Source organism: Schistocerca gregaria, chromosome 3, assembly GCF_023897955.1.
Source record: "Schistocerca gregaria isolate iqSchGreg1 chromosome 3, iqSchGreg1.2, whole genome shotgun sequence".
NCBI classification, from domain to species: domain Eukaryota; kingdom Metazoa; phylum Arthropoda; class Insecta; order Orthoptera; family Acrididae; genus Schistocerca; species Schistocerca gregaria.
The window spans coordinates 268693190-268717547 of record NC_064922.1 but is presented as its reverse complement, the minus strand read 5'-3'; the positions used below and the strand labels follow the sequence as shown (position 1 = coordinate 268717547).

General features: G+C 37.2%; 1 protein-coding gene and 1 long non-coding RNA gene across 9 annotated transcripts in view; one reads left to right on the top strand and one right to left on the bottom strand.

The window, feature by feature from the left end:
• LOC126353943 (chromodomain-helicase-DNA-binding protein Mi-2 homolog) overlaps nt 1–19559 on the top strand; it is a 357465-nt gene extending 337906 nt beyond the window's left edge. For 5 of the 8 annotated variants that reach the window (XM_050003229.1, XM_050003228.1, XM_050003226.1 and 2 more), the window contains exons 34-38: nt 3221–3386; nt 8585–8779; nt 8860–9055; nt 13511–13639; nt 18787–19559. In XM_050003229.1, the coding sequence (XP_049859186.1) occupies nt 3221–3386; nt 8585–8779; nt 8860–9055; nt 13511–13639; nt 18787–18794 (694 nt within the window). In that variant the 3' untranslated portion in view covers nt 18795–19559. Of the gene's footprint in view, nt 1–3220; nt 3387–8584; nt 8780–8859; nt 9056–13510; nt 13640–17393; nt 17529–18786 lie in introns of all 8 variants that reach the window. The other 3 variants (XR_007565244.1, XR_007565245.1, XR_007565243.1) reach the window with 1 other exon arrangement.
• Nucleotides 19016–24357, bottom strand: LOC126353947 (uncharacterized). Its single transcript, XR_007565247.1, has 2 exons — nt 24232–24357; nt 19016–22369 (listed from the first exon to the last, which is right to left on the bottom strand). It is a non-coding gene; the product is annotated as an uncharacterized LOC126353947 (long non-coding RNA).
• Between the last annotated feature and the right edge of the window lies 1 nt (nt 24358).

Genomic DNA, 24358 nt, shown 5'->3' with positions numbered 1-24358 from the left:
GGAAGAAAGGAGACGTGAAGACTTGACATAGCCAAGCCTAGGGGATTGTTTGCACAATAGCACTGACAGAAGAAAAGCTGTGAAGGCGGGTCACGTCATTCTTGTATTGCTCAGTTGGTGGGACTGCAAAAAGCAAAGGTTCCAGATTAGAGTCCTGGTCCGACACACAGTTGTAATCTACCATTCAAATCGGTGCACACTTCACTGTGGAGTGAAAATTCATTCTGGAAAGTGAATAGAGGTCAGGTCTTAGCAGAAGACATACTTAAGACGGAAAATGAAATGGAAATGGGTGGGGCATACAGTCAGGTGAATTTATCATAAATGAATTCCCAGTAATAATTAAGCAAGATGATGTCTGATGGATGGTGGGTAGATTACTTTTGAAAACAAGGGATATGCATAGTGTAAGAGTAATGTATGGTGAAGTGTAGAGGTTTTTTTATCCAGCAGTGAATGATGATAGACTATTCTCGTTGTCCCACACAACTCTTAGCAACAAAACTATTCTGTCTGCTTGGATGATCCCACACTCTGTAACCAGCAAAGAAAAATTGTGAGGGTAATGTGTACAACATAAAAAACACTCCTATGCTGAGAGGTACACTTGAATGAATAAACATGTAAGTCTGACAATTCAGGGAATGACTGATACAATATTTAAACAGTATTTGGGGGGGGGGGGGGGTCCTTAATGTAAACTTTCAGCTTGTCATAATGAAGCTTATGTTTTCATAACTTGCAGAGTTTTGCATTTATCATATTAACAAAACAGTATAGCGGAGATGCTCGGTACTGTTACATTCCATCTGGATTTTCCATTGTTTGAATATTAACAAAATATACTAAGGATCCTTTCTCTAAAGTAATCAATCTTCGATTAGCATAAATCTAGTATCAAGCTGAACACACAAATCTGCCTTGTATAAATATTAATCTTCGATCTTTTCGACATGAACTAAGATGAGGATTGACTCGGAAACATTTTGTGCATCAAGTTAAGTTCAGTTGCATTGTCAATTCATGACCTAGTGAATCCTAGAAGAAAGTATTTCATTTTGCACAAATGCAAGTTAAAAAGATACAATTAATAACAAATTGTTAATATTCCCACACTACTGAAGTCCAAAACAATTTCTCGAACTGTAAGATTAAGTAATGAGAACATAATGCTCCCAAGGGATTTTTTAAGACAACTCTATCAATGTGAAAAAATTACACATTACACACCTGCGCATTTCAGAAAAACGGGTGTTTGTGGGAAGCATCCATATGGCGAGGCTGTGAAGCTGTCATTGAAATGAAGGACATCTTGTTGGGCGACATGCTCTGCAACAGTGTGGTCCAATGGTTTGTAGGCTGCAGTTTGCCGGTGGCCATTCATGTGGACAGACAGTTCATTGGTTGTCATGCCCATATAGAATGCAGCACAGTGGTTACAGCTTAGCTTGCAGATCACATGACTAGTTTCACAGGTAGCCCTGCATTTTATGGGATAGTTGATGATCGTGACCAGACTGGTGTAGTTGGTGGTGGTGGTTGGAGGATGTATGGGACAGGTCTTGCATCTAGGTCTATTACAGGGATATGAGTCATGAGGCAAGGAGTTTGGAACAGAGGTTGTGTATGGGTGGATGAGGATATTGTGTAGGTTCGATGAGTGGCAGAAAATCACTATGGGCAGGATAGTGGGTAGGACATTTCTCATTTTAGGGCAGGATGAAAGCCAGTCAAAACACTGGCGGAGAATATAGTGTACTGCGTATTTGTTTTTGTGTGCTAAAAATCAAAACATGTGGTGCACATTGAAAAGTCATTTTTGTGACTTGGTTAGGATGGGCGACAGTATACCACTGTGATAGGATAGGGGAGGATATTTCTCATATCAGAGAACAAAGGGAGGTTATCAGTTCTCTGGCAGAGAATGTGATATCGTTGCTCCAGGCCTGAGTGGTACAGATTCACCAGAGGATTACTCCTTTGTGGTCTGACAATAGATATGTGGTGGATAGCAGGTGACTGGAGAGAGAAGGCAATGGAAATCTGTTCCTAAACAGGGTGGGAAAGGTAATTTCGATCTGTGAAGATCTCCAGTGAAATGCTTGGCATATGTGGAGAGACACTGCTCATCACTACAGATGCAAAGACCACAAGTAGCTAGGCTGTGTAGAAAGGATTTCTTGATATGGAACTGCTGGCAACTGTCAGTGAAGGTATGTTGATTGACGTGGACAGAGGTATTAATGTGGCCATCCTGTGGTGGAGGTCAACATCAAAGAAGGTGGCTTGTTGGTTTGGGAAGGATCAGGTGAAACAAATGGGAAGCAGGGATAGGGTATCCTCAACCTTAGGCCAGGTCATGGAGATGACATCAGTAAATCTTAGCCAGGTAAGAGGTTTGGGGTTCTGGGTTGTTAGGATGGTTTCCCTAGATGGCCCATGAATAAGTTTGCATAGGATGGTGCCATGCAGGCACCTATTATTTATCACAGATTTTTTTGTAGGCGATACCTTCAAAGCATAAGTAATTGTGGATTGGGATATAGCTTGTTGGTGACTGGGAAGGAGATTGTAAGTCTGAAGTCAGTCAGATGTTGAGAAAGGTAGTGTTCGGTAGCAACAAGGCCTTGGTCCTGGACAGTGACAAGCAAAGCACAGGGTAGTAAAGGAACAGGAACTGTAGAGACGCAATGAAGGAAATGTTTTATGTCTTTTATACAGGAGGATAGGCAGACGATGTTGGTCCACAAGGGCAGAGATTTTGTGGTGGCACAGTAACTAGCCACAATAAGGTGTCCTGGGTGGTTGGGTTTATTTACTTCAGTAAGCATGTTGAAGGCAGCAGTGCAGGGAGTTCAAATGATTGAGGAAAAGGGTGTGGTGGGGGGAGAAAGAGAGCTGTGGGGAGGGGGAGGGGTGTTCTGGGATTGACCTAAGGATTTGAGAAGGGACTAGAGATCTTCCTGGACTTCTAGAATAGATCCCTGTGGCAGGGCTAATATGTGGATCTGTCTGACAACTGGGAAAGCCCTGGGATTCATTGAAACTACTGACATATGAGAGTGTTTCAAATGTTTTATGTTTTAAAAGCTAGTATATAACAAGTTATTAGCTGCTCTCTTTTTGAAATACACTATAATAGCGAGAGCTATGATTTTCTTCGTGTTTTTTTTTTTTTCACCATTTTGTGAAGAACATCTTAAAAATATTCCCTTTTCAGACATGATTATTGGCTGTTGGCTGGGATTGTAACACATGGCTATGGAAGATGGCAAGATATCCAGAATGATATTCGGTTTGCCATTATCAACGAGCCCTTCAAGATGGATGTTGGCAAAGGCAACTTCCTAGAGATCAAAAACAAGTTTTTGGCTAGGAGATTTAAGGTAATTTAATTTACTTTTTGTAAAAGCTTCTAATTATCGCTTCTGGTGTTACATTAATCATACTCAAACCTTATAATAGAATAGGTTTAATCTCTTCAATAATTTTCAATTAAAAATACAAAACGAGTAATGCACAAACCACAACAAAGCGGAGTACATAAAGCATTCAATAATGGTTACTACACAGTTTTTAGCTTAAGTCGCCATTGTTGTAAATGTGGTAATTTGGACCGGACATCTTGTGGTATCTGAAACGACCACATTTCAGATCCCCCTACTTAAAACTGTCACGTTAAAGTATGTGCATAATAACTGAAACAAGAACATAGTGTTTATTATAATTATTGTTTATGTCTTATATATAGTTTTTCCAAAAGCACACTTGCAGGCTTCTGCACCTACTACGAACCAATAAAGAGGAGAAAAATAACTTCTAATGATTAAATTGAAATGCAAGCTAATATTGTGACTCGAAGAACAAAGTAATAATTGTCACAATTTAAAAAGCAATGCAGTAGTGCGTGTAAGCGTATCATCCACTGGCAGATAAATAAATTGGATTTCTGTTGTAGGCTCTAAGTTTCCAATGCTTTTTCCATAACAAGCAATTTTTATAGTTAGTGTATATTTTACTCATTGTGGTGTTACTTTATGAAGGCTTAATTTTTTTTATTTTAAGTGTGAGGGTGGTGATTTAGTACATGAGGAAACAAGAATTCTCATTGGTGTGTAAATAGCCTGTGCAGATTAAATTCCACGTCGTTATAGAAGTTACTATAAAAAGTTTCAAATGGTGCCTCAACAGAGAGATAACTTGTGAAGTTGCGCTTCGAAATAGTTAAAATATGGAGGTGTTCATCACTACGGTCAGAGCTCGAAATGAAACGAAAAGTTTTTGTGTTCAAAGAAAAGGTTTCCAGCTGCAATTCATCACTAATCAATTGTGTAAATTTCAAGATCTTTTAGCTCAGTAGTAAGGTGATAGCATTTGGGCAGACAACACATTGTTCTATAGTGTTTCCGCAGGGGTATCTTCATCTGCTGCCTCATGTCCTACATTTCCAGCTAACCGTGGTACATAGTCTCCAGAAACACAAAACGGAATTAACATTTTTATTGATGTTCAGTGAAAGTTCATTTTGTGAAATGTGCAGAAATGAAACTTTATACTCCAGCATAAAACATAAACGGGATAACACCACCGAGTAAAACTTAAGTTGCAAAGAAAATTCCCTGTTCACAACAATGAAACAAAATGCACATAGAAGCATCTACCGACAGCAAAATGTGTCAAGGGATATAGGACGAAGACAACGCAATACTGTGTAACAACAAACTGCTTTTGATAGGTGTGACATTGGCAAAAAGAGTGAGAATGTGCGATGACTTTCTTGAATCACAGTATGTTCATAGATTACACATTATGTAGTAACGATGGAAAAATGTGCAAGGTTGGTTAGTGAGCATTTCACATATAATTTGCATTTCTATGGTAAAGCTGAAGTGCTCGTTGGAACATGTATTCACCCAGGTAACCCACGAAATGTTTGGTGCACAGCGGTGGAATTTACAGTAATGCTTGTCAGAAATATTTGGCTGCTGCATTTTATGCTGTGCTCTTAGGATCCTGCCTGACCACGCCCTCAGAAAAAACAGCAAAAATTTTTGATGATCATTATTATATGTGAAAGCTTAACTTTTCTTGATGGAAAAATATCATCTAGTAGTCGTATTTCGCAAAGCAAGCATATATGTTATTGAGGGGCCCCCCCCCCTCCCCCCCCCCCCCCCCCCCCCCCCCCAGGCAACTCACATTACTACTGTCGTCTCTTGTTTCCATAACGTAACATGAGTATTGTAACTTCTTACATTTTAGTGTACCATTTAAAGGATTAATATGTTTTTCAGCACTGAGGGAAAGTATATTATCACTTAACATGGAAAAATGTGCTTTCACTTGGGGCGTAGTGCATTTTCACCCAGAAAAAAAAGTGTATCTATGACCGGGAAATCCGTGAATTTTTTTCTCTTGTCTGCATACACACCCTGTAAATGTGCTACACATCTGGAGGGGTTGAGAAAAGTATCCTCTACCAATGACTTTACGAAAAGGATAGTTGGTACTCACCATATAGAGGCGATCCTAAGTCGCAGGTAGGCAAAACAAAAAGACTGTCACAAAATGCTGTGTGTGGCAACAGTCTTTTTATTGTGCCTCTCTGCGACTGAGCATCTCAACTACACGGCGAGTAGAAACTATCCTTTTCATTATATATTTACATTCATTCCTGGAGTTCCCATTTATGTAAGTAACGAGCACAGATAACTGATCTCCATCAAAATTCTGGGAGACGACTTATAATTAATGGATTAGTTCAAAGGTATTTTACACACACACACACACACAGTGGCAGAATAAGAAAAGGAAATGTGAAATATTTGCAGTAAACAGTGAAGTACATAGAATTCAACAGCAGCCAATAACGACTGGACACTTCTTACAGAAATGCTCTGGCTTGGATAGCAATAACTTGAGAATTTGTATTAAATTTTTAACTACTGAACAAGTGCTTAAAATGAGACAACTATGTGCACAAATGTACAGAAATAGTAGTAAGCATGTGTAAGTCAGTTAGCTAAGTGGTACTTACTAGTCATTCGTGAATCGTGAAAAGGGAGAGTAATAAAGAAAAGTAGCAGAGGATGATATATCACTTGAGGACACAAACAAAGGCTTTTAAAAATTCCTGGATGAATGATTGCAGTGCAGAGGATATAATCAAGTGGCTTGCTTCTATTCTTCCTCTTAATGAAGTATTTTTGTGTTGCATTTGGTACGCTGTTAAGCAAGTACAATGGTGCTCAACCCAGAGGTTGATTTGAACACTGTGGTGCTTTGCTAAGCATGGTTCTGTGCTCCTGGCTTCCCCCTACCTCTGAAATGACTTACACAGCTAGTTAGAGGGGGACCTACAGTTCAACGTGTACACCAAAACACTGTGTAACTTGATTTGCTCCCCCCCCCCCCCCCCCCCAAGAGGAAAAAAGTGGTGAGCAGCAAAAAAAATTGTAGAACCAATGGGGGTTGAACCTAAAACCTAGTGAGCCATCGAGGCATATTTATGTGCAGTCATTTAATCCTTCTGTGTATACACATCGTGGTATGCAATCCTGAGTTGTGGGCATTTATACATGCACCTCTTTGGTTTTCCTACAGTGCCCTGGATGTCTGAGTGCTTCCTTAGCTGCCAACCTATTACTGCTGTGAAAGAGTTACTTCCATATCTTGGTGAATAAAGAAGTTTAAAGTATTTATCATATAACACACGTGTCTCATTACATGCTATTATCTGCAGAAAACCCTATTTTCATTATCTTGAAGTGTTTAACACATGACAGTTGTTTTGACCACGATTCACAATGAAAGGGCGTGAATGGGCGTGTCTCTGACTACCGTCCTCCAGATACAAAACCCAATAACTCAAGAATGAAATGCAGTAGCCTTCTGCTCTCAATTCCAAATAAAAGTTTGATACCTGTCTACATTTTATTCATTGAAATCTCTAAGCTAAAATTAAACATACACAAAAGTTAACGCATTTTTACCTCTGCAATTTTTGTACTGCCTTTTATTTAAGGCAGTGCACTAAGTACAATGGATAACAAAAAGAAATTCAGTTCTTATCAAGGGAAAGTATCAGACTGTAAGATGTGTAAAAATTTATTGTTTTTCAACTAATAGTTTTCGGAGAATAGGATGATAATGATTCCATATCAGTTGGAACAGTGTCTTTCAGCACAGGCACCAGTATTTGGCAAGTGGTACAGCTGTAACAAAAGCAGTGTCAGAACAGAATGCAAATAGCTTGTCTGTAGCAGCCAAAAGGGTTAATAAGTTATTTCTCAATCAGAAACCACACTGAGCCAAGGGAAAAACACTATTCAGTTGTGAGGCCTGCAGATACACACAGTCCACTGCAGTGGGCACTCCCAACTGGTGTCGTGTCTTTCATGCTGTTGCAGTCTCACAACTGAATGAAAATGCCAAAGACGTGCCAATTCAAATGCTGTCCACTGCAGTGAAAATTACCCGCCAAATGGTTACTTTTCGTTATACATGAACATACTCAATTGCTGTGGTAATGCTTTGTGCTGTGGTAATGCTTTGTAAATCAAAAGCATAAGGCATAGACATTTTGCTTAGAAAACATATGAAATTGACAACTAAAAGGAAATTAAAATTCTTAATGCATTAAATGTGTGGTAGGCCTGTTAGCACTTCTGTGTTGTTATGAAGCTGTACAAACCCTCTTTCCTTAGCCGTCGGGTAGGGCAACTTGGTGAGTGTGTACCATGTGATACAGTGTGTGGAAGCTGAGGGCTGCATGCTTTTGTTATTAAAGGTGTGGAAATTTGAATAAATTGTGACTTGGGTCTGCAATTAGCTTATGTCCACTTTCTGTAACAGCAAGCCTGACAAAATTGTAGGCTTTAGTTTTATATATTTCAACTGAAAAATTTTGATACTGTTTTTGCTAGAGTTTGTGATGCATGTAATTAATTACATAAAGATTAAATTTAATAAATACAAAGTGTATTTTAAATTGTACCTTCTGATATTGGACTGCATTCTTGGTCATTTTCGTTATATTGCTATAACACAGTTTTCAACTTTTGCAGTCACAGTTTGTCCCTATTTTTGTGAACAAAAGTCATTGGTGATTTCATTCACACCTTCCCTTTGTTGGCAGTAGTAACTTCGTTGGTTTTTTGCCTTCTGTTGTATCTTTTGCTGGCCTAATAATACAATTAGCAATAAATCTTTTTTAAACTGTGGAGAAGTTTGTTTTTCCTCCATCTTTACAAGACCCCTTCAGTAATTGTTGTGTGTCTACAATGCACTAATATATTTAGTCAAAGTAGGGTCAGAACTGATCTTCAGTCAGTAGGGTTTATACAGTCAGCTGTCTTTGTATCTTAAGGTATAATTGTAAGAGGAAACACTCATCCTGTGTGCTCTACCTTGAAATGAAATGGGCTGTACACAGTCATGACACAGCTAATTCCTGTTGTGGCTAGGACTTTCATTTGTTATGTCAAGTGATGTTTTTGAGCCTGTTGCAATATAAAACTTTATGAAATTGTTGTTGTTAGTCTTTGTTTCACAACACCAATTTTTGTTGTTGTTTGTCTTACAGCTTTTGGAACAGGCACTTGTAATTGAAGAGCAACTGCGCAGAGCAGCTTACCTGAACCTCACACAGGATCCTAATCATCCAGCAATGTCACTAAATGCACGTTTTGCAGAAGTAGAGTGTCTTGCTGAATCACATCAGCATCTCTCTAAAGAGTCTCTTGCTGGAAATAAACCAGCAAATGCTGTACTCCATAAGGTTAGTGACATTATGATACATTACCAGCAGTTTGACTGTTGCTATTCACAGTAATAATATTGTATTATTTTATGTTGCAGGTGCTGAATCAGTTGGAAGAACTGTTATCAGATATGAAATCTGATGTGAGTAGGTTACCAGCTACTTTAGCAAGGATACCTCCTGTGGCACAACGTTTGCAAATGTCAGAGCGGTCCATACTTTCGAGGTTAGCTGCAACCACCACCTCGGGCAGTACGGCTACAACTCCAACAACATCACAGCAAGGAGCTGCCGGTAAACAGCTTAGTTTTGGAACTATTTTTCATACAAATGTGTGAGAATGTGGTCCTTCATTCAGCATAATACCTATATAAAACTAAACCAGTCCCAGATTTGATATCCGGTTTGAATACTGTTTTACCAGGCACGGTCCTATTGAAGGCTGTATGCCTTTTCCTTCTTCAGACCTTCGAACTGACTTGCCCCAGCCAGTTGCTGTGAGTATCTACAGTTTGTGAGACCCCCATGGTTCAAATGTCAAATTTTCACATATACAACTCATTGCAGATGAAAGAAGCAATAAATACTGATCTGACACTAACACATAGCCGCTGAGCTGCAATATTTATATAGTATTATAAAAGCAACTTCATTAACTGTGTAAAGAGGTGTAACAATTCTGTCAGTTTTTACAGCATGTGTTTAAGCGAAATAATGTTGAACGCCATCGATTTGCAAAGCCTTAGACTTTCAAGCCAGAATTTGACTGTAGTGATTATTCAGGATTTTTCCAGTGTAATTGATGACATATTTCTGACTGCTTAGCTGTTCTGATTCAGTTGATACCTAATACTTAAACTACCAACTTACACTGAAGACCCAAAGAAACTGGTACATCTGCCTAATATCGTGCAGGGCCCATGTGAATATGCAGAAGTGCTGCAACACGACATGGCATGAATTCGATTAATGTCAGTAGTAGCGCTGGAGGGAATTGACACCATGAACCCCTCAAGGCTGTCCATAAATCCATAAGTGGGTGGAGATATCTCTCTTCTGAACAGCACATTGCAAGGCATTCCAGATACGCTAAACATGTTCATGTCTGGGGAGTTCTGGTGACCAGCGGAAGTGTTTAAACTCAGAAGAGTGTTCAGGGAGCCATACTGTAGCAATTGTGGACATATGGGCTGTCGCATGTTGTCCATCCAAGCTTTTTAATTTCAGTGTTCATTTCTCAAAATCAAACAGTGGGAAGTCCAGGATAGAATAACAATAATATGAAAAGGATAGATTGCTACTGATCACATAGGTGGTGTTGAGTCACAGACAGGCACAGTGAAAAAGTTTTAATTATCTGTCTGCAACTCAGTGCCTTCTATATGTTGTGAGTACAGTCTGTTCTTCAATATTGTTGACACGGAATTTTTTCAATGTCAACTGTCTCAATATTCTGCTGCACACACTCCAGTTCTCCAACTCCCACTTGCATTGGCACTTGGATCACTATAATTTGTTAGGAATTTGCTGCACACATTGTTAGGAGTCTGTGCAATACCTCAATCTGCCACCTTCTCATGATCTGCTTACTCATTGACTGAGTATACTGTGATCAATGTTGTCATCCCATACAGCTTCTTCAACCTCTTCTGAAAGTTTGTCACAACTGTTTTCATAACAGAACAACACTCTAACAGCACATTGCTTCAGACGAACATCACGTTCACGGGGCTGAATTGCTGTGCAACACTTACTTTAAAGAGACTAAATATTAATTACTGCCAATAAACACAAACAGAAGTAAAAAAAAGCAGCACAGTGTGGAAACGGGGAATTAAATTTCAATGCAGACAGGAAGCATACTTCTCTGACCTCTGTGAAATTAATGATACTAAAATGAAAATTACATCTTGCAAAGACACACAGTCCATCAGGAATGGAGGTATTGGCAACTCCTTTCAGTTTATTTCTTTTGACACCCACTCCAGTGCCACTCTGTGTCTAATGTCGTGCGCCTTCATCAGGGAGGATATACCTCAGGATGAGAGGACTCGCCTTTTTTGTCTCATCATTGTAAAGTCTCCTATTTCTCCGTCTCTTGCCTATGAACAATTGCTGACTATGGTTATTTCAACTGTTTCTCCTGTCCTTTTTTTTCACGTGTCCCTCATTGTTTCGCCATGTTCCTCTTTTCTTCTGTCAAAGTGGCTCTTGTCTTCTTGGGTTTTTTGTGGAAACCTTAGAATATTATAGTTTCTTTCTGAGTGGCAGTAATTACTCAGTACCCATGGAGTAATTTGGAGTTTGTCCATGTAACTTCCAGTATCTTTGCGTCATGTGTTACCTATTCTTAATTTACCGAAGTATGTGAACAGGGGGTTCATCCTTTGGATGTTGCCACAGAAAGCTTTATCTTTTCACAATCATATCTGGAATTTTTTCAGTACATTTATAATGTAAACTATTATGGCATATTCTATATTGTGTTTGCCGTTTAACTGGTCCCAAAATTTTTCTTAATATACTCTTTTCTGTGATTTCCAGTGCTTCCATTATTGCATTTGTATTTATCAAAAACTCCAGGAGTAACTAACAATCATATTATGGAAAGGATAGATTCTTAATCACCGTACAGAGCAGGACATTGAGTCACAGACAGGCGCAAGATAAATATCATTGTGGTTGTTCACATCAATTATCACCCACCTGCTCTGTGCAGTGGGTGGATCCAAGCTGTCTTACAGTCTTCATAACCTCTCCTGTTAACCAGATATTTTGGATGATTTCATTTAGCTTGTCCAGAAATTTATTATTCGAATATTTCACGTGTAGTGCAATTATGGAATCCTCTCCATGTCCTTTATTGTTTTCTTAACTCATTTTTATTGAGTCACTTTTATGTTTGTCTGCCTGTTTGGTACAAATTTTGCTGTGTATTTTAAACTAACTTCTCTTCAGAAATGGATGCCAACGCAATATTAACTCACTTTCTCTTATCATGGGTGAGGGCGAAAAAGATGGGTCGTGGATGAGGGCAAAAAAGAAAACACCACACATCTCAGTTGCCGTGCAGGACCAGTGGGTTGCATGGCTAATATTGGAATGTGTTCCATTCAGTTTGTGAGTGGTTGGATACAGCTAAGCAGGGGGAGGGGGGATGGGAGATGGACAGAGAGACGGGGAGGAAGGGATTGTGTGCAGTATATGTGACATTCTGACATATGATACAAAGGAATTACAGGCATTGGCTGCATGTGGGTATTGACTGAATTCAGCAAGGAAAGTTGAGAATTTGTGCAGGACCAAATTCAAACCTGGCATAAATTTTCAATTTTCACCGTTGATTTCAGTCAGTGCCCACTTGCAGCCAATGTCTGTAATTCCTTTGTATATTAATCCATAATAGCTGCTGGATCAAAAAGGTGTCTTTCTTTCCAACATGTCCAAAAGGACAGACACCACAAATATATACTGCCATATTCTTACATGGGTGAAACCGCAAGTAAAAAGCTCTAATTATTTTAAAAAAATAATTGCATCAAAATGTTTAAAATCCATTGAAATTTCACACACGCAATACTAAAAGACAGAAAATAATTATTTAAATAAAAAAATTTTAATATAACATTTTTAATTGTACTAAACGTGTAAAGACCCATGCAGATTCCTAACCACATGTAGATAAGTTTTATAATGAAAAACATGGGGCACACAAAATCTTGTAAGTATTTTCATAGCTATTAAAGTACCACATTTACAAGTTTGCAGGATTATCTGTATGAGGTTAGGAATGTGTATGGCACTATGAGAATTTATTTTGTACTTTTTAGTCCAATATAAAAAGTATTGATTTAAAAACTATTTAAACAATTATTTATTTATCAGGTTCTATGGGACCATGCAGATCAAAGCTAGCAAGTTATGGATCAAATCAATAGATACTGATAGAAATAAGAAAACTTATAAACAAAAGAGTTAAAGAATTAATGAAACCCTTAAAAATTGCAAGAGAGGATACAAATAAATGTTACACAGAGCTTCTCAGCTACTGATAGGACTCGTTTATAGAATAGAAGCAGAGCGCCAAAGAAACATGGTGACATGCCCTTTCTTTTTTTTAACCTTCCACAACTTATCCTCCTCTCTTCCATGAGGAAGGCTTTAATAGTTGCAAAAGTTACGATAGTGTTGTCCACAAGCAACATGTTGTTTTTTGTGTGTGTGTGTGTGTGTGTGTGTGTGTGTGTGTGTGTGTGTGTCAGCAGCACTAATTTTTGCTGGCAATTGTCTCATAATTTCGTAGTTTCCTAGAGTGAATTTTCCTTTTGATATAATTACTTTAGATGAATTCTGTCAGGTTCCCTCCAGAATGTGAACTTAAAGTCCAGAAGCGACCTCATCTGACATTTTCCCCGATTTAGGTGTCAGTGCGGCATACTCCAAAGAGACGGGGGTGTATGGCAATTCATGTGTTTGTTAAAAAACCAACCAACCAACCAACATAACAGAATAGTGCAGTGCAGCAGGATCTTTTTGGTGATAAAGCTATTTGTAAAGATGCATTACCTAAGGAGTGTAGTTTTTATAGACTTTATGCTTATTATCTAAGCATCAGGCACAATAATTATTAAGCATTTAAAATGAGGTTGACATGTTATTCCTATTTCCATCATTTTAAATATAGCCTCTGTTGCTTGCTTCTATGTGGTTTTGGAATACTGACTTTAAATATGTGATGATGCCTTGCAGCACTCCTGAGCTCACAGTTCCCAGGAGCATTCCAAGCTGCGCAGTTGCCAGCTGCTTTCTCTGCAGCGAATTTTGCAAACTTCAGACCACAGTATTCTGTGCCCGGTCAACCACCACAAGGTTTTCCAGGTAAGACATTTTTTCTTCTTCCTTTTGATACTCTCTGTTGTCACCGAGACTTTCAATAATTTGTATAATAATCTACTTATCCTACCTTATTTCTTTTGTGTAAGCACAAATATAAATAAAAATTCATGCATCCAGTTATTTCTGATGTATCATGGGTTCTGTGTGCTTTTCATGTTTAATAATAAAATAAACTAACAGCAAAACATTGAGTCGAAAAATGTAATAGCTATTTGAACAGTTAGTTTTTAGATGGGATCACTATTATCATCACCTTCTTATGTGCATTTTTGACTTGAACAATGCAAGGTCTTGTAGTCATTGAAAATCAATTCTTCGTGCTAATTGTGTGCCGAACAAGTGTACTGAAACATTTACTTTCACTTGCAAAAATAAGGTGATGATTTGCAGAAATTTGTCACAATTTGCTGCTCATATTTTGTTCTAAAAGGGTTAAATGCCACAGAGGTAACTGGACAACAACGGCACTGTTGAGAATAAACTAAAGTGTGAAATTAGATAGTTAAAATAGTAAGAGTAGTTGATTTTACTCATCATATAATTGATATTAACATGTTACTTTGACATGTTCAATCTATCGCGTATCATGTTGATCAAGTTTTAGGGGAAGTGTATTTTCAGTACTTATCAATCATGTTAGACTTTGGACGTTGCTAGCCTCCAGATCAATACTGCGTCTGAAACAATGTCCAATTCTGGACATGTATTGTGTGCAGATGATCTTTTTCAAGTTTAGCCTACATTGTACCAGTACCTATCTCCTGTAAAGGGAAGTTGTGTGTTGCACCTAAAATTCAAAAAAATAAAAATAAAAGGGGGGGGGGGGGGGGATCTGGGTGTGACTAATAACCAAGGAAAGAATTTAGATCTGCAGGAAGCTCCATTCGTATGATGGTTACAGCCCATGAAACAACAGAATAGTATTTTTCAATGTAGCAGTAGTGGCTATTGATGGCAAAACAAGACAATGAAATGAATGGAAAACTACCAGCAAAGTCTGTCTTCTGTCATTTCAGTAGCATTTTAACTTCAATAATGTACATTTTGAAACACGTTCATCACTAGGGCTTCAGATCCAGATTCGTTACAATATCAACGTGCTAGAAATAATTACCTGTGAAGGTTGCTGGTTTCTGTTGTACTTGATACCACAACAGGCCTGGCTTTACAGGGGGAAAACTGGAGTGTCTGCACCGGGTGGCAATTTCAGGGGATGCCAAAATCATATTCATGAAGGGAAAAAGCTTGTTTCACAAAGCGCCTCGTATCCAGCGCACATTGGTCTATTGTTTATTCATATGATTTTGAAACCTATCCGTCGGTTCTTCGACATTTATGAACATGTTCCAAGTTGATTTCCGAACGAATCATAAGTTGATTTTTCAATGCTTAGATAGTGTACATGATGTATTTACCAAGGGAATCCCCATTGCACCTGAGCCTAATAAACCCAAACAGATGAATGCTGTATATTTATGTGGTTGATTTGGTGTGCGACTGATAAGTGTTACAATTATTGGCGAAATACATAGATTCGGACTACCTAAGTGAAAATAAACAATTAACAAAAGTAACAAGTAAGGAAGATTGCTTAGTATCTTCTCAGTGTGCCCAGGAAAATGAAATTTTGATAAAATTCTGGCTACATTGTTACACTACTAAGGGCCAGATTTACAGTCCCCAGTTTGAACATGTAATAAAGCGTGACCAGAGAATAAGTGCGGGATAACTAATCCTGTGATTCTGGTAGGGTTAGTGAAGTTAAACGGAGAATAATTTTTAACACTGGCAGGAAAGATACAGAATTAGTGATGACGAGATCGTTTGTTAGAATGAGGAAGGAGAAGATACAACAATTTCAAATTTATATAAAAATTTTGTACCACTATTATTTTATGATCTTGTGCTAGAAAAACTGGAGCATATGAATGAAGTGTGAAACTATTTCCTAACTTAAAACTTTTTGCTTGTAGTAGGCCTAATAGGCATTTGATATTGCTACTTCGTGAATTATATTCTGCCGAAGCAGTCTCGCATATTTGACCTTTGTCGAAATTGCTGCTATATTAGGAAGGCCCATTTCATTTGTGTAACAGACAGTGACAAAATAGATGTAATCAAATTGAGAAACTGCACCTATCTTTCGTACTATTCGTGTCAACAGCATTTTCATTACTAAGCAACAACATTTTGGTTTCTCATGTAGCAAAACATTTGAAGATCTCCAATTTTCTTCATACTTATAGGAGTGAAAGTCAGTGCCTTGAAATAAATTTATTAAAGCAGTAAGACACAATTCTCAAAAATTCACCTTTGAAAGTTAAAGATTTCTGGGTGCTGATGATAAACAAATTCATTGGTAGCTCAGCATGTAGCGCAGTTGGATTTTATCATACTCTTTAGTTCAAATCTTGCTAGTACCATACTTTTGTGCTTCTGTTGGAATACCACACTCACTAACAAATTTGACTGCTAATAAATCACATTAAGTCATTATTGTATTAAAATTAATACCTTCTTTATGTTTAATTACTGGTCATACAGAAATAAATTAAACTTTCGTAGAGCCACGAAATGCCATTTTGTTAAATGAAAAAATTTGCATTTAAATGATGCTGTTCAATCCCTAATAATAAAAAAAGTTGATTTTCTGTTTAATGTTTCGCCTTTTTGTACCAAGTTTTAATATACTGTGAATAGTTATAATCCTATGTGAATAGTAATTAAAAGTAAAAAGAGGTTATTTGTATTAAAAACAAAGATTCCATATTTGTTACTTAAAATTTCCAGGTGACAGTGAATATGGAATAGAAGAGTAGTAATTGCTATTACAGTTACACTGATCACAATTCAATTATTCTGCATCTGAGCTCATGACGAATTTGTTAATAAGCTACAGAAAGTTATATAGTTAAAAGTGCTCAAAAATCTTCTAATCTTCAAAGACAGTAACCCGACGACCACCATCACCGCTACCAAGTTCTTTTGACCATTGCAGCATACTGCTTTCGGAAACTGGTATGCAGTCTTAATAAGTCCAAAGAAAACCAGATAGGGCCACTGAGAAAGCTATCTTTGTCAGTGTCATAATCTCTGGTTCACACTTGTAATGATGTGTGCACAATAGAAAGAGAATAGCTGGTGTTAACTTGGATTTCGAAACACATTGCTACCTCCTGCTTCTTCAAAGATATGTCAGTGTTAGATGTGACTGCATATCCAGACGACATATTATGATCTCATCACCTCACATTGTGGCATTTATCCAGTGAGTCAGATCATAAAGTAATAGTGTACTCTTGTTGAACTTAATAAATTTAGTATGTTCCTCTCTCAATTTTGTTAAGGATGTCCTGAAAGTACTTCGGAAAAGCAGCCAGTGGATGACCGTGTGAAAAACCAACCTGTTTTATAGATATTTTAAATTTTGCTTTCTAAGTGTGTGTGTGTGTGTGTGTGTGTGTGTGTGTGTGTGTGTGTGTGTGTGTGTGTGTGTGTTTAAAGTGGAATTTGCTTAATCGAATGTCGATGTGTCACGTTTGGATTATTGTATTTCTAATGCTCATGAATACATGTCTGTATTGTGATTTGTGTTTTGGGCCAAGTTTTATTCCAATTTGTTTGTTTTTGTATTTCAACTTCTCTTTTACTTGGACTTCAGGGTATAGTAACATGATATATGTGATTACTGACATTTTAAAGCTCTGGTTGGAAGACAGGCTTGTTACATTTCCAGAGACGTCGCCAGACATCGATGTCTCTCGAGTTCCCTTGTTTCATGATGGCAACTGGAGGGAGTCATGGTAGATGTCATGGCCCTAGCTTTTAGGGGAAATGTTATAAATAATGCTCAGTTAAATCACCTACTCAGGTCTGGTGGACATTTCTTTTAGATATTATTGCTTTGTTGTTACTTTTGGCTGCTTCCGTTACTTTTTTGAGTTTCGAAGAATCGGGATTGTCAGAATGTCATCTGGCTACTAAAATGTGCATTTGTTATTAATATGTCCTTTCCGATAAGTATGCTAGCAGGAGAAATTGCTTTGTATTTTTTGTGTATTTTTGCATTGACTTGGGCCATGAAGTAACATTTGTCATTGTCCCAGGTGTCATGTTCTTGTGCAGAGTCATTAGCATGTGGCTGGACTGTTCATGCTGCATATCTTAATTCATGATGTAATGTGTTATATTTCTGACATGCTGTAAGAGTACAAATTTGTATTAAAGCAATAAAGGAATATCAGATATGCAATAGATATGATGTGCTATTGTGGCATGCAGTTGTGCACCATTATTTAAAGAAAATAAATGTTTATTTTCCCATGCTACCAGTCAAGAGATTTAAAAGCATGTACCTCACATTGCCATCCAATTAATTGCAATGTGTGCACTCCATTTTTAGCGATTTTTCAGGAGCATGATGGTAAATACCCTCACAGCTTTTTACATTTGCATGACTTAAATGTTGCATTGTATTCAATTGCTTCTGGTCTTGTTTCTTGTTAAGTTTTTCCACTGAGGCATGGTCTTGTGCTGAAAGAAACACGGGTGTGAGCCGTTGGTACCTGACGTCTCTCAAAAATATATGAAATAGGGTGTTTCCCCTTGTGATGTTGCTTGCGTACTTCATAAACTAGAATATGGTGTTTGTCTGCTGATGATGACAGGCTTTTCTGTTTAACTCATAATTTTCCAAACAATTTAGGCCTAGCACTGCCTTGCCTCTAATAACATAAGTATTATTTTGCAGTGGGATACAGTGTTGATCCAACTTTTCTAAAAGATGAATTTAAAAGTATTCCATTTGTGGAATCAAGTAATATGCTGAACATATTTGAGCTTCCTTTCCTCTTGATCACTTCTTCGATGTAGTGGCATTGTTACAAGTTTTATAGAATCAGCAAGTGTTTTCCTCTATAGTATGAATATCATTATACGTGAGCAGTGCTTTTGTTTAAATTACTTTTCGAATACCAGAGGCATGTAATGTTTTAGTATGCCAAGTTACTAAATGTGTTATGAGCATGTTTGTATTAATTATTTGTTATTGTAGCTTTTGTTTCTCAGTATTAAAATTATGTAATAGCAATTTAAAGGACTTAATATTTCCATGGTTGTGTTTGTTGCAGTGAACTGAAGGTGATCGTTTGGAAAAGTTGGGCCCATTAGTGTTCAAAACTGTGACTGACAGTATTTTGTGGAACATTTGTGTGATCTGTGCTCTGAAAGTGAGTTGAACCTTCATCGATCTCATGTCAGCAAGGAAGAATGATTGTGCTTCCTTATGACTGCTACAAAGAAGTAGCAATGTGATCTTTTTTCATCTTTTATTTAGGTTTCTTCCTGTAAGCTGTGTCGTTTCTTCTGGGTGCAAACACAGTACAGCATTTTTTAGGCAATACATGGAATTTCTTAACACTTCATACTGTAGGACCATTGTAACCAGATCTGTAGCATGTAAGCAGCAAGTTGGGGAAAATGTCATTTTTGAACGTAAAGTGTCAGAGTAATTGACACATAAATTATTTAAATAATAGCACTTTATTTTTTAATTCATGACTGATTAGCAATTTTGCTGTAAATATTGTATGCTGAATTATACAAATAAGGAGGATAGGCTGATGGAGTGTTGACTCATTTACTTTGTGCATACTCATTCTCTTATGTGAATGTATCTGTAACTTCATCAAAATGGTTGAAGTCTGCCATGTATTTCTTGCATTTTCTGCAGGACTATATACTTCGGTATTTCCTATGTTACTTATTCAGTTTAGGGTTGTGTTTATAGTATTACTGATTTTTTTTCACAATAGGTTTTAGATACTGCCATTGTGTTAAATTATTAAAAATAAATTTGTGAATTTTTGGTGGCTTCTTTTGAAATAAACATTCCTTGTTTGAATGAGTTTGTAACATACATTGCAGTATTAGTGAAGTGTCACTTTCTTTGGCTTTATTCTGTTAGATCTGTCCATATTTTTTAAATTTATAAAATACAGTAATAAAGGTGTAAGATCCTATGGAATCACTGAATAAATAAGAATTTTAGATTTGTATGATTGAAATGGAAAGATGACACATCAGTATTATGAATTTTTTTCCTCATTTTAAGCCTGTGATACGGGGTCTTATTATATAAAAGTTCAAAACCTTATCAACAGTTGGAGTATTCTACATCTCCATCCATATTTTTCTAACCACCGTGAAGTGCATGGCAGAGGATACATCCCATTCTACCAATTTTTATGGTTTCACACATGGAGCACAGGAAGGAAGATTGAGTGGCTCTGTGCGTACTGTAATTATTCTAATTTGAGTTCTCTATGTGATTCACTCTTTGTAATGTTATGTGAGGACTGTCAGATCTATTTGTCAATTATCACTAATGTGTGTGTGTGTGTGAGAGAGAGACAGAGAGAGACAGGGTGTACATAAAGTCTGGGAACACTTTCAATTACTTATTGCACAAACACCAAACATTGTACAGATATCATACGTATGACATTTAGAAGAGAAACCCTGAAATCCCCCCCCCCCTCCCATGTATACCACAATAGCGTAGTTTGGTAATTTGCCAATAGGCAAAGTTAGTTGCAAACATGGCAGGTGCCATGCTACAGAAGGGGACAGCAGTTTCATGAAATGGTCTCCCCGATCACTAGATGTCACTCAGTGTGACTCTTTCCTGTGGGGACATATTAAAGATCTGGTGAATGTACCGCGTCTACTGAGTGATGTAGAAGAGCTCCGGGAGAGGATACGGAAAGTGGCTGCCACAGAAGACAATGCCATGCTGGAACGGGTATAGCAAGAATTCGATTACTGTAATGACAACTGCTGGGTCACTCGTGGTTCACAAATCGAATGTTTGTAAAAAAGAAAACCTTTAGTTTTTCTTCAAAATGTAATATGTATGACATCTGTACAGTGTTTAGTTCTTCTGCAATAAATAATTGAAACTGTTCCCTGACTTTATGTACACCCGAAGGCAGTGTAACATTTAACTTTGGAAGGAGGACAGTTTTTTGTGGGGGAGCATCATTACATATCTAAAAATGAGAAATAACCGATTGGTAACTCTTTCTTCTTCTATGTGCTTTAAGTTCCAGGGCTATACAGTGTAATTTTGAGTGTCACCACATATTGTTTACTTCATATAATTCGTAGTATTCATTTAGAATCTTCCCTCTCCATGGAATCAAAAGAAATCTGTGTGTAATACCTGCAGACAGCTTTCTCAAACAGTGGCAGACAGCTTTCTCAAACAGTGAACATATTGAATTTTCTGTAATTATTATTTAAATTGTTACTGTTTAATATTTAGGGTAACTCTAATGTGTCATATGTCTTATCACGTGAAAGCTGTTCCAAAAAATATACCGATACTGCCAGTATGCCATCTGTGGGACGTAACATGAAGTAACAACCAAAAGCTTACCATACTTTCCACAAATGCTGGAAACTTAATAAAGGAGAACAAAGAGCAATGTGTTTGAGTGTTATGTTTACATATATTGCTTTAGCTTAAATATTTTAGGTTAAAAGCTGCACTTATTGACATTTTGCTGAAGAAAAAGTATTAATCTCGCTCTATATTGAGTCAACAATCTTTTAACACTTTGATTCGATTGGATGAGTTTTGATAACAAAGAATTTTCATATGAATCATCAGTCAGCAGTATTGTAAGAAGTGTAAGTTGTAATTACATGAAGAAACCCCAATCACATTCATGTTCCAGAAGACTCATCATCCACATAAGCAGTCTTAAGTTTAAAATAGGAACTGGAAACAAAATTAAATTGTTGACGTCATAGACAACAAAATAGACTTATCGGTTGCAGAGTATTACATATCAGAAACTTTACTTAATTTTCCAATAAAAATGTATCCTGCACATTCTTCATGATTAAGGAAAGTTATTAAGCTCATTGTAGGAGATATATGAAATTAGTGTTCACTGATGTTGACTTTTACCACAATTGAGTATTTTATAGAGCTGATATCCCAGAAGTGAAAAATTAAAATTATTTTTTGTTGTGGCTCTTCACTAATGGAAATAAAGATGTAAGTATAAACAAAATGTTTGTAATGTCCTCGACAGTAAATTTTAACAGATCATCTTCATTTAAATGTTGAACTCCAGAAACCCATGCGTTATTTTGAACCATTTACTAGGGCTAGAAATCTGTTTTTGGCGCTGTAAGTAGCGGCCAAACAAGTGTGAAACAGCTATCCAAATTACTGTCTACTTTGGAATAGAATTGTTACGTTCTGCTCCATATCCATAATATTCTAGTTTTCACGTCATTTTGCTCCGGGCAACATCTCGGGTATCTTTGTTGTACAAGGCTAAAAAAATCTTTTGTTGAAATTATGGTCTATCCAAATATTTATGCATAATATTCAGGTGAATTTTGTTGTCTACAGTAATGTATCAGCACTAAAATTATACACTCAGTATCATAAGCGTAAATTGATAGGAAATTTTTTTAAATAGTACTTGTCAACCACGTCATTACTACTTCACAAATCTTGTGTTTGTGGTCAAGTTGCTTCTCTGTTTGCGTGATATTTTGACAACTTGGATTCTCTAGCTGCTTTCATCAGGTGCCAAGTGCAGATTTCATTGTCCACTGTTTGGAGTCCAACCAAGCTGCATGGTACACACTGAGTGCCAGTACATGCCAAAGTGCCGCCCTAGCAATTGTTTCCTGGAATTGTTAAACAATAAAACAGCTGATGTAAATCAAAAACAATAGAAAAGCTAAGCCAAAACTTAAAAAATATAAGAAAGGAAAACATTGTTAGATAGTACCCTTTACTTAGTGTCTTATATTAGGCTCTTATGAGCAATGAGGACATTGACGTGTTTTCCGACATGATTTAAGAAAAGTGAGTGCTGGGTCACTTGTTTTATTTAAGCTAAAATCTTTGTTCCTGCCCAAAAATGCATTACCCGCACCAAAATTTCATGCTCGAAAGTGAGGCAATGTGCAGTGTCAATCCATGGCTGCTTCAGCCACATGTAACATTTTTCTTCACGAATTTAACAGTTCTCATAGTTTAATGTAATTGGATACATCAATCAATCTACTCACCAAGCAGCAGCAGGAGGGCACACACACAAAGAAAAGACTTAATGTATGCAAGTCCTCTGAGCCATTGGCTCCTTCCGGCACAAGGTTTGAAGGGGAAGGGAGAGGGTGAAGAAAAAGGACTGGAGAGGTTTAGGAAAAGTGGTACAGTTTCGGAAAAGTTGTCCAGAACCTGTCAGGGGAGACTTATTGGACAGGATGAGGAAGAGAGACTGATTCTTACAGTTTGTTAAACATATGACATACCACAGTATATATTACACACCTATTTCTCAAAGCTCTATATTATCTTTCCCACAGATAACAGCAAAATATCATCTACAGCCCCCCACCCAAAAAAAACCATATACCATACAAATGTGACATGAATGTGGGACAACTATAAGACACTTGCATTTCAAGACTAATGGATAATTAATCAGCAGGACAGAGTTTTTAGCTTACTTGGAACATGGGATTCCCCACTAAGTTTGCTTCCATCGTGTACGAAAACATCTCTCTACTCATAAATAAGGGCCTATCACAATAATTCTTTTTCATGCAGTGTATTGTATTACTACATTCTCCTTCATTATTATTTTCTTTATATTCTGGCCAAGTCCTTATGTTTTTTGTAATATCTACAACTGTTTCATTTTTTAATGGCACCAGGGAAAAAAAATCAGCATTGCGTCTCTCTCTCTCTCTCTGTCTCTGTCTCTGTCTGTGTGTGTGTGTGTGTGTGTGTGTGTGTGTGTGACAGACAGAGATAAACACAGTGGTAATTTAAAAAATCCTACACTGAATTAAAAAGGTAAGCTTGTTTTCATTCTCAAAAGTTAGTATACTTAGGGAAATTTGCAAGTAATACAACTGATAGAAAAATATAGTAAAAATAAAGAAAACTAATCTATAGACTTAGACAATTACAAAATACAAGCCATCCACTACCATTTTGTAATAAAACTATCATTACAGATGTCAGTAATTATGCACAAACCGTTAATAAGACTGGTAACATTTATATTTATGCGAGGATTGGAAAGCACAAGGCCATATCTGCAGCACATTCAGTTGGGGGAAACCGATTCAATGTGCCACCTCAAACTTTTTCCATTCAGTAATATAATTTGGATCTAATGTTATATTTTTTTCTATTAATAACGTAACGTCATCACCGAAAAGTGACAAGCTGTTACTTATTATGCGTTCGGCGAATGAAGTATTATTCATTATATGGGTAGAAAAGCGAGCATCCCACACGGATACAAAGTAAATGAAGACAGTCGTGGCTACATGTTTTTAGTCGGACTATTACTCAGTGATGTGATTGCGCCTTCTGTATCATATAACACACGTACTATTTGGGATATTGCCGGTGAGGTACCGACTGGTCAAATCTAATGCGGGGGATAAATAATCGTAGTACTTAATTAAATGTCTTCGTACATTCCAATATGTAAACAAAATAAGTTTTCTGACATGTTAAGTAACCTCACTTTCTTTACGTCAGTCGCTAGACTACAACGTAATTGCACGGCTGTCCCCACGTACTAATTCAGTAACTGTGAACACTGTTTCTTGCACGCTAACATGTGTTATGTTGGTGACTGTGGGTAGTTGGCT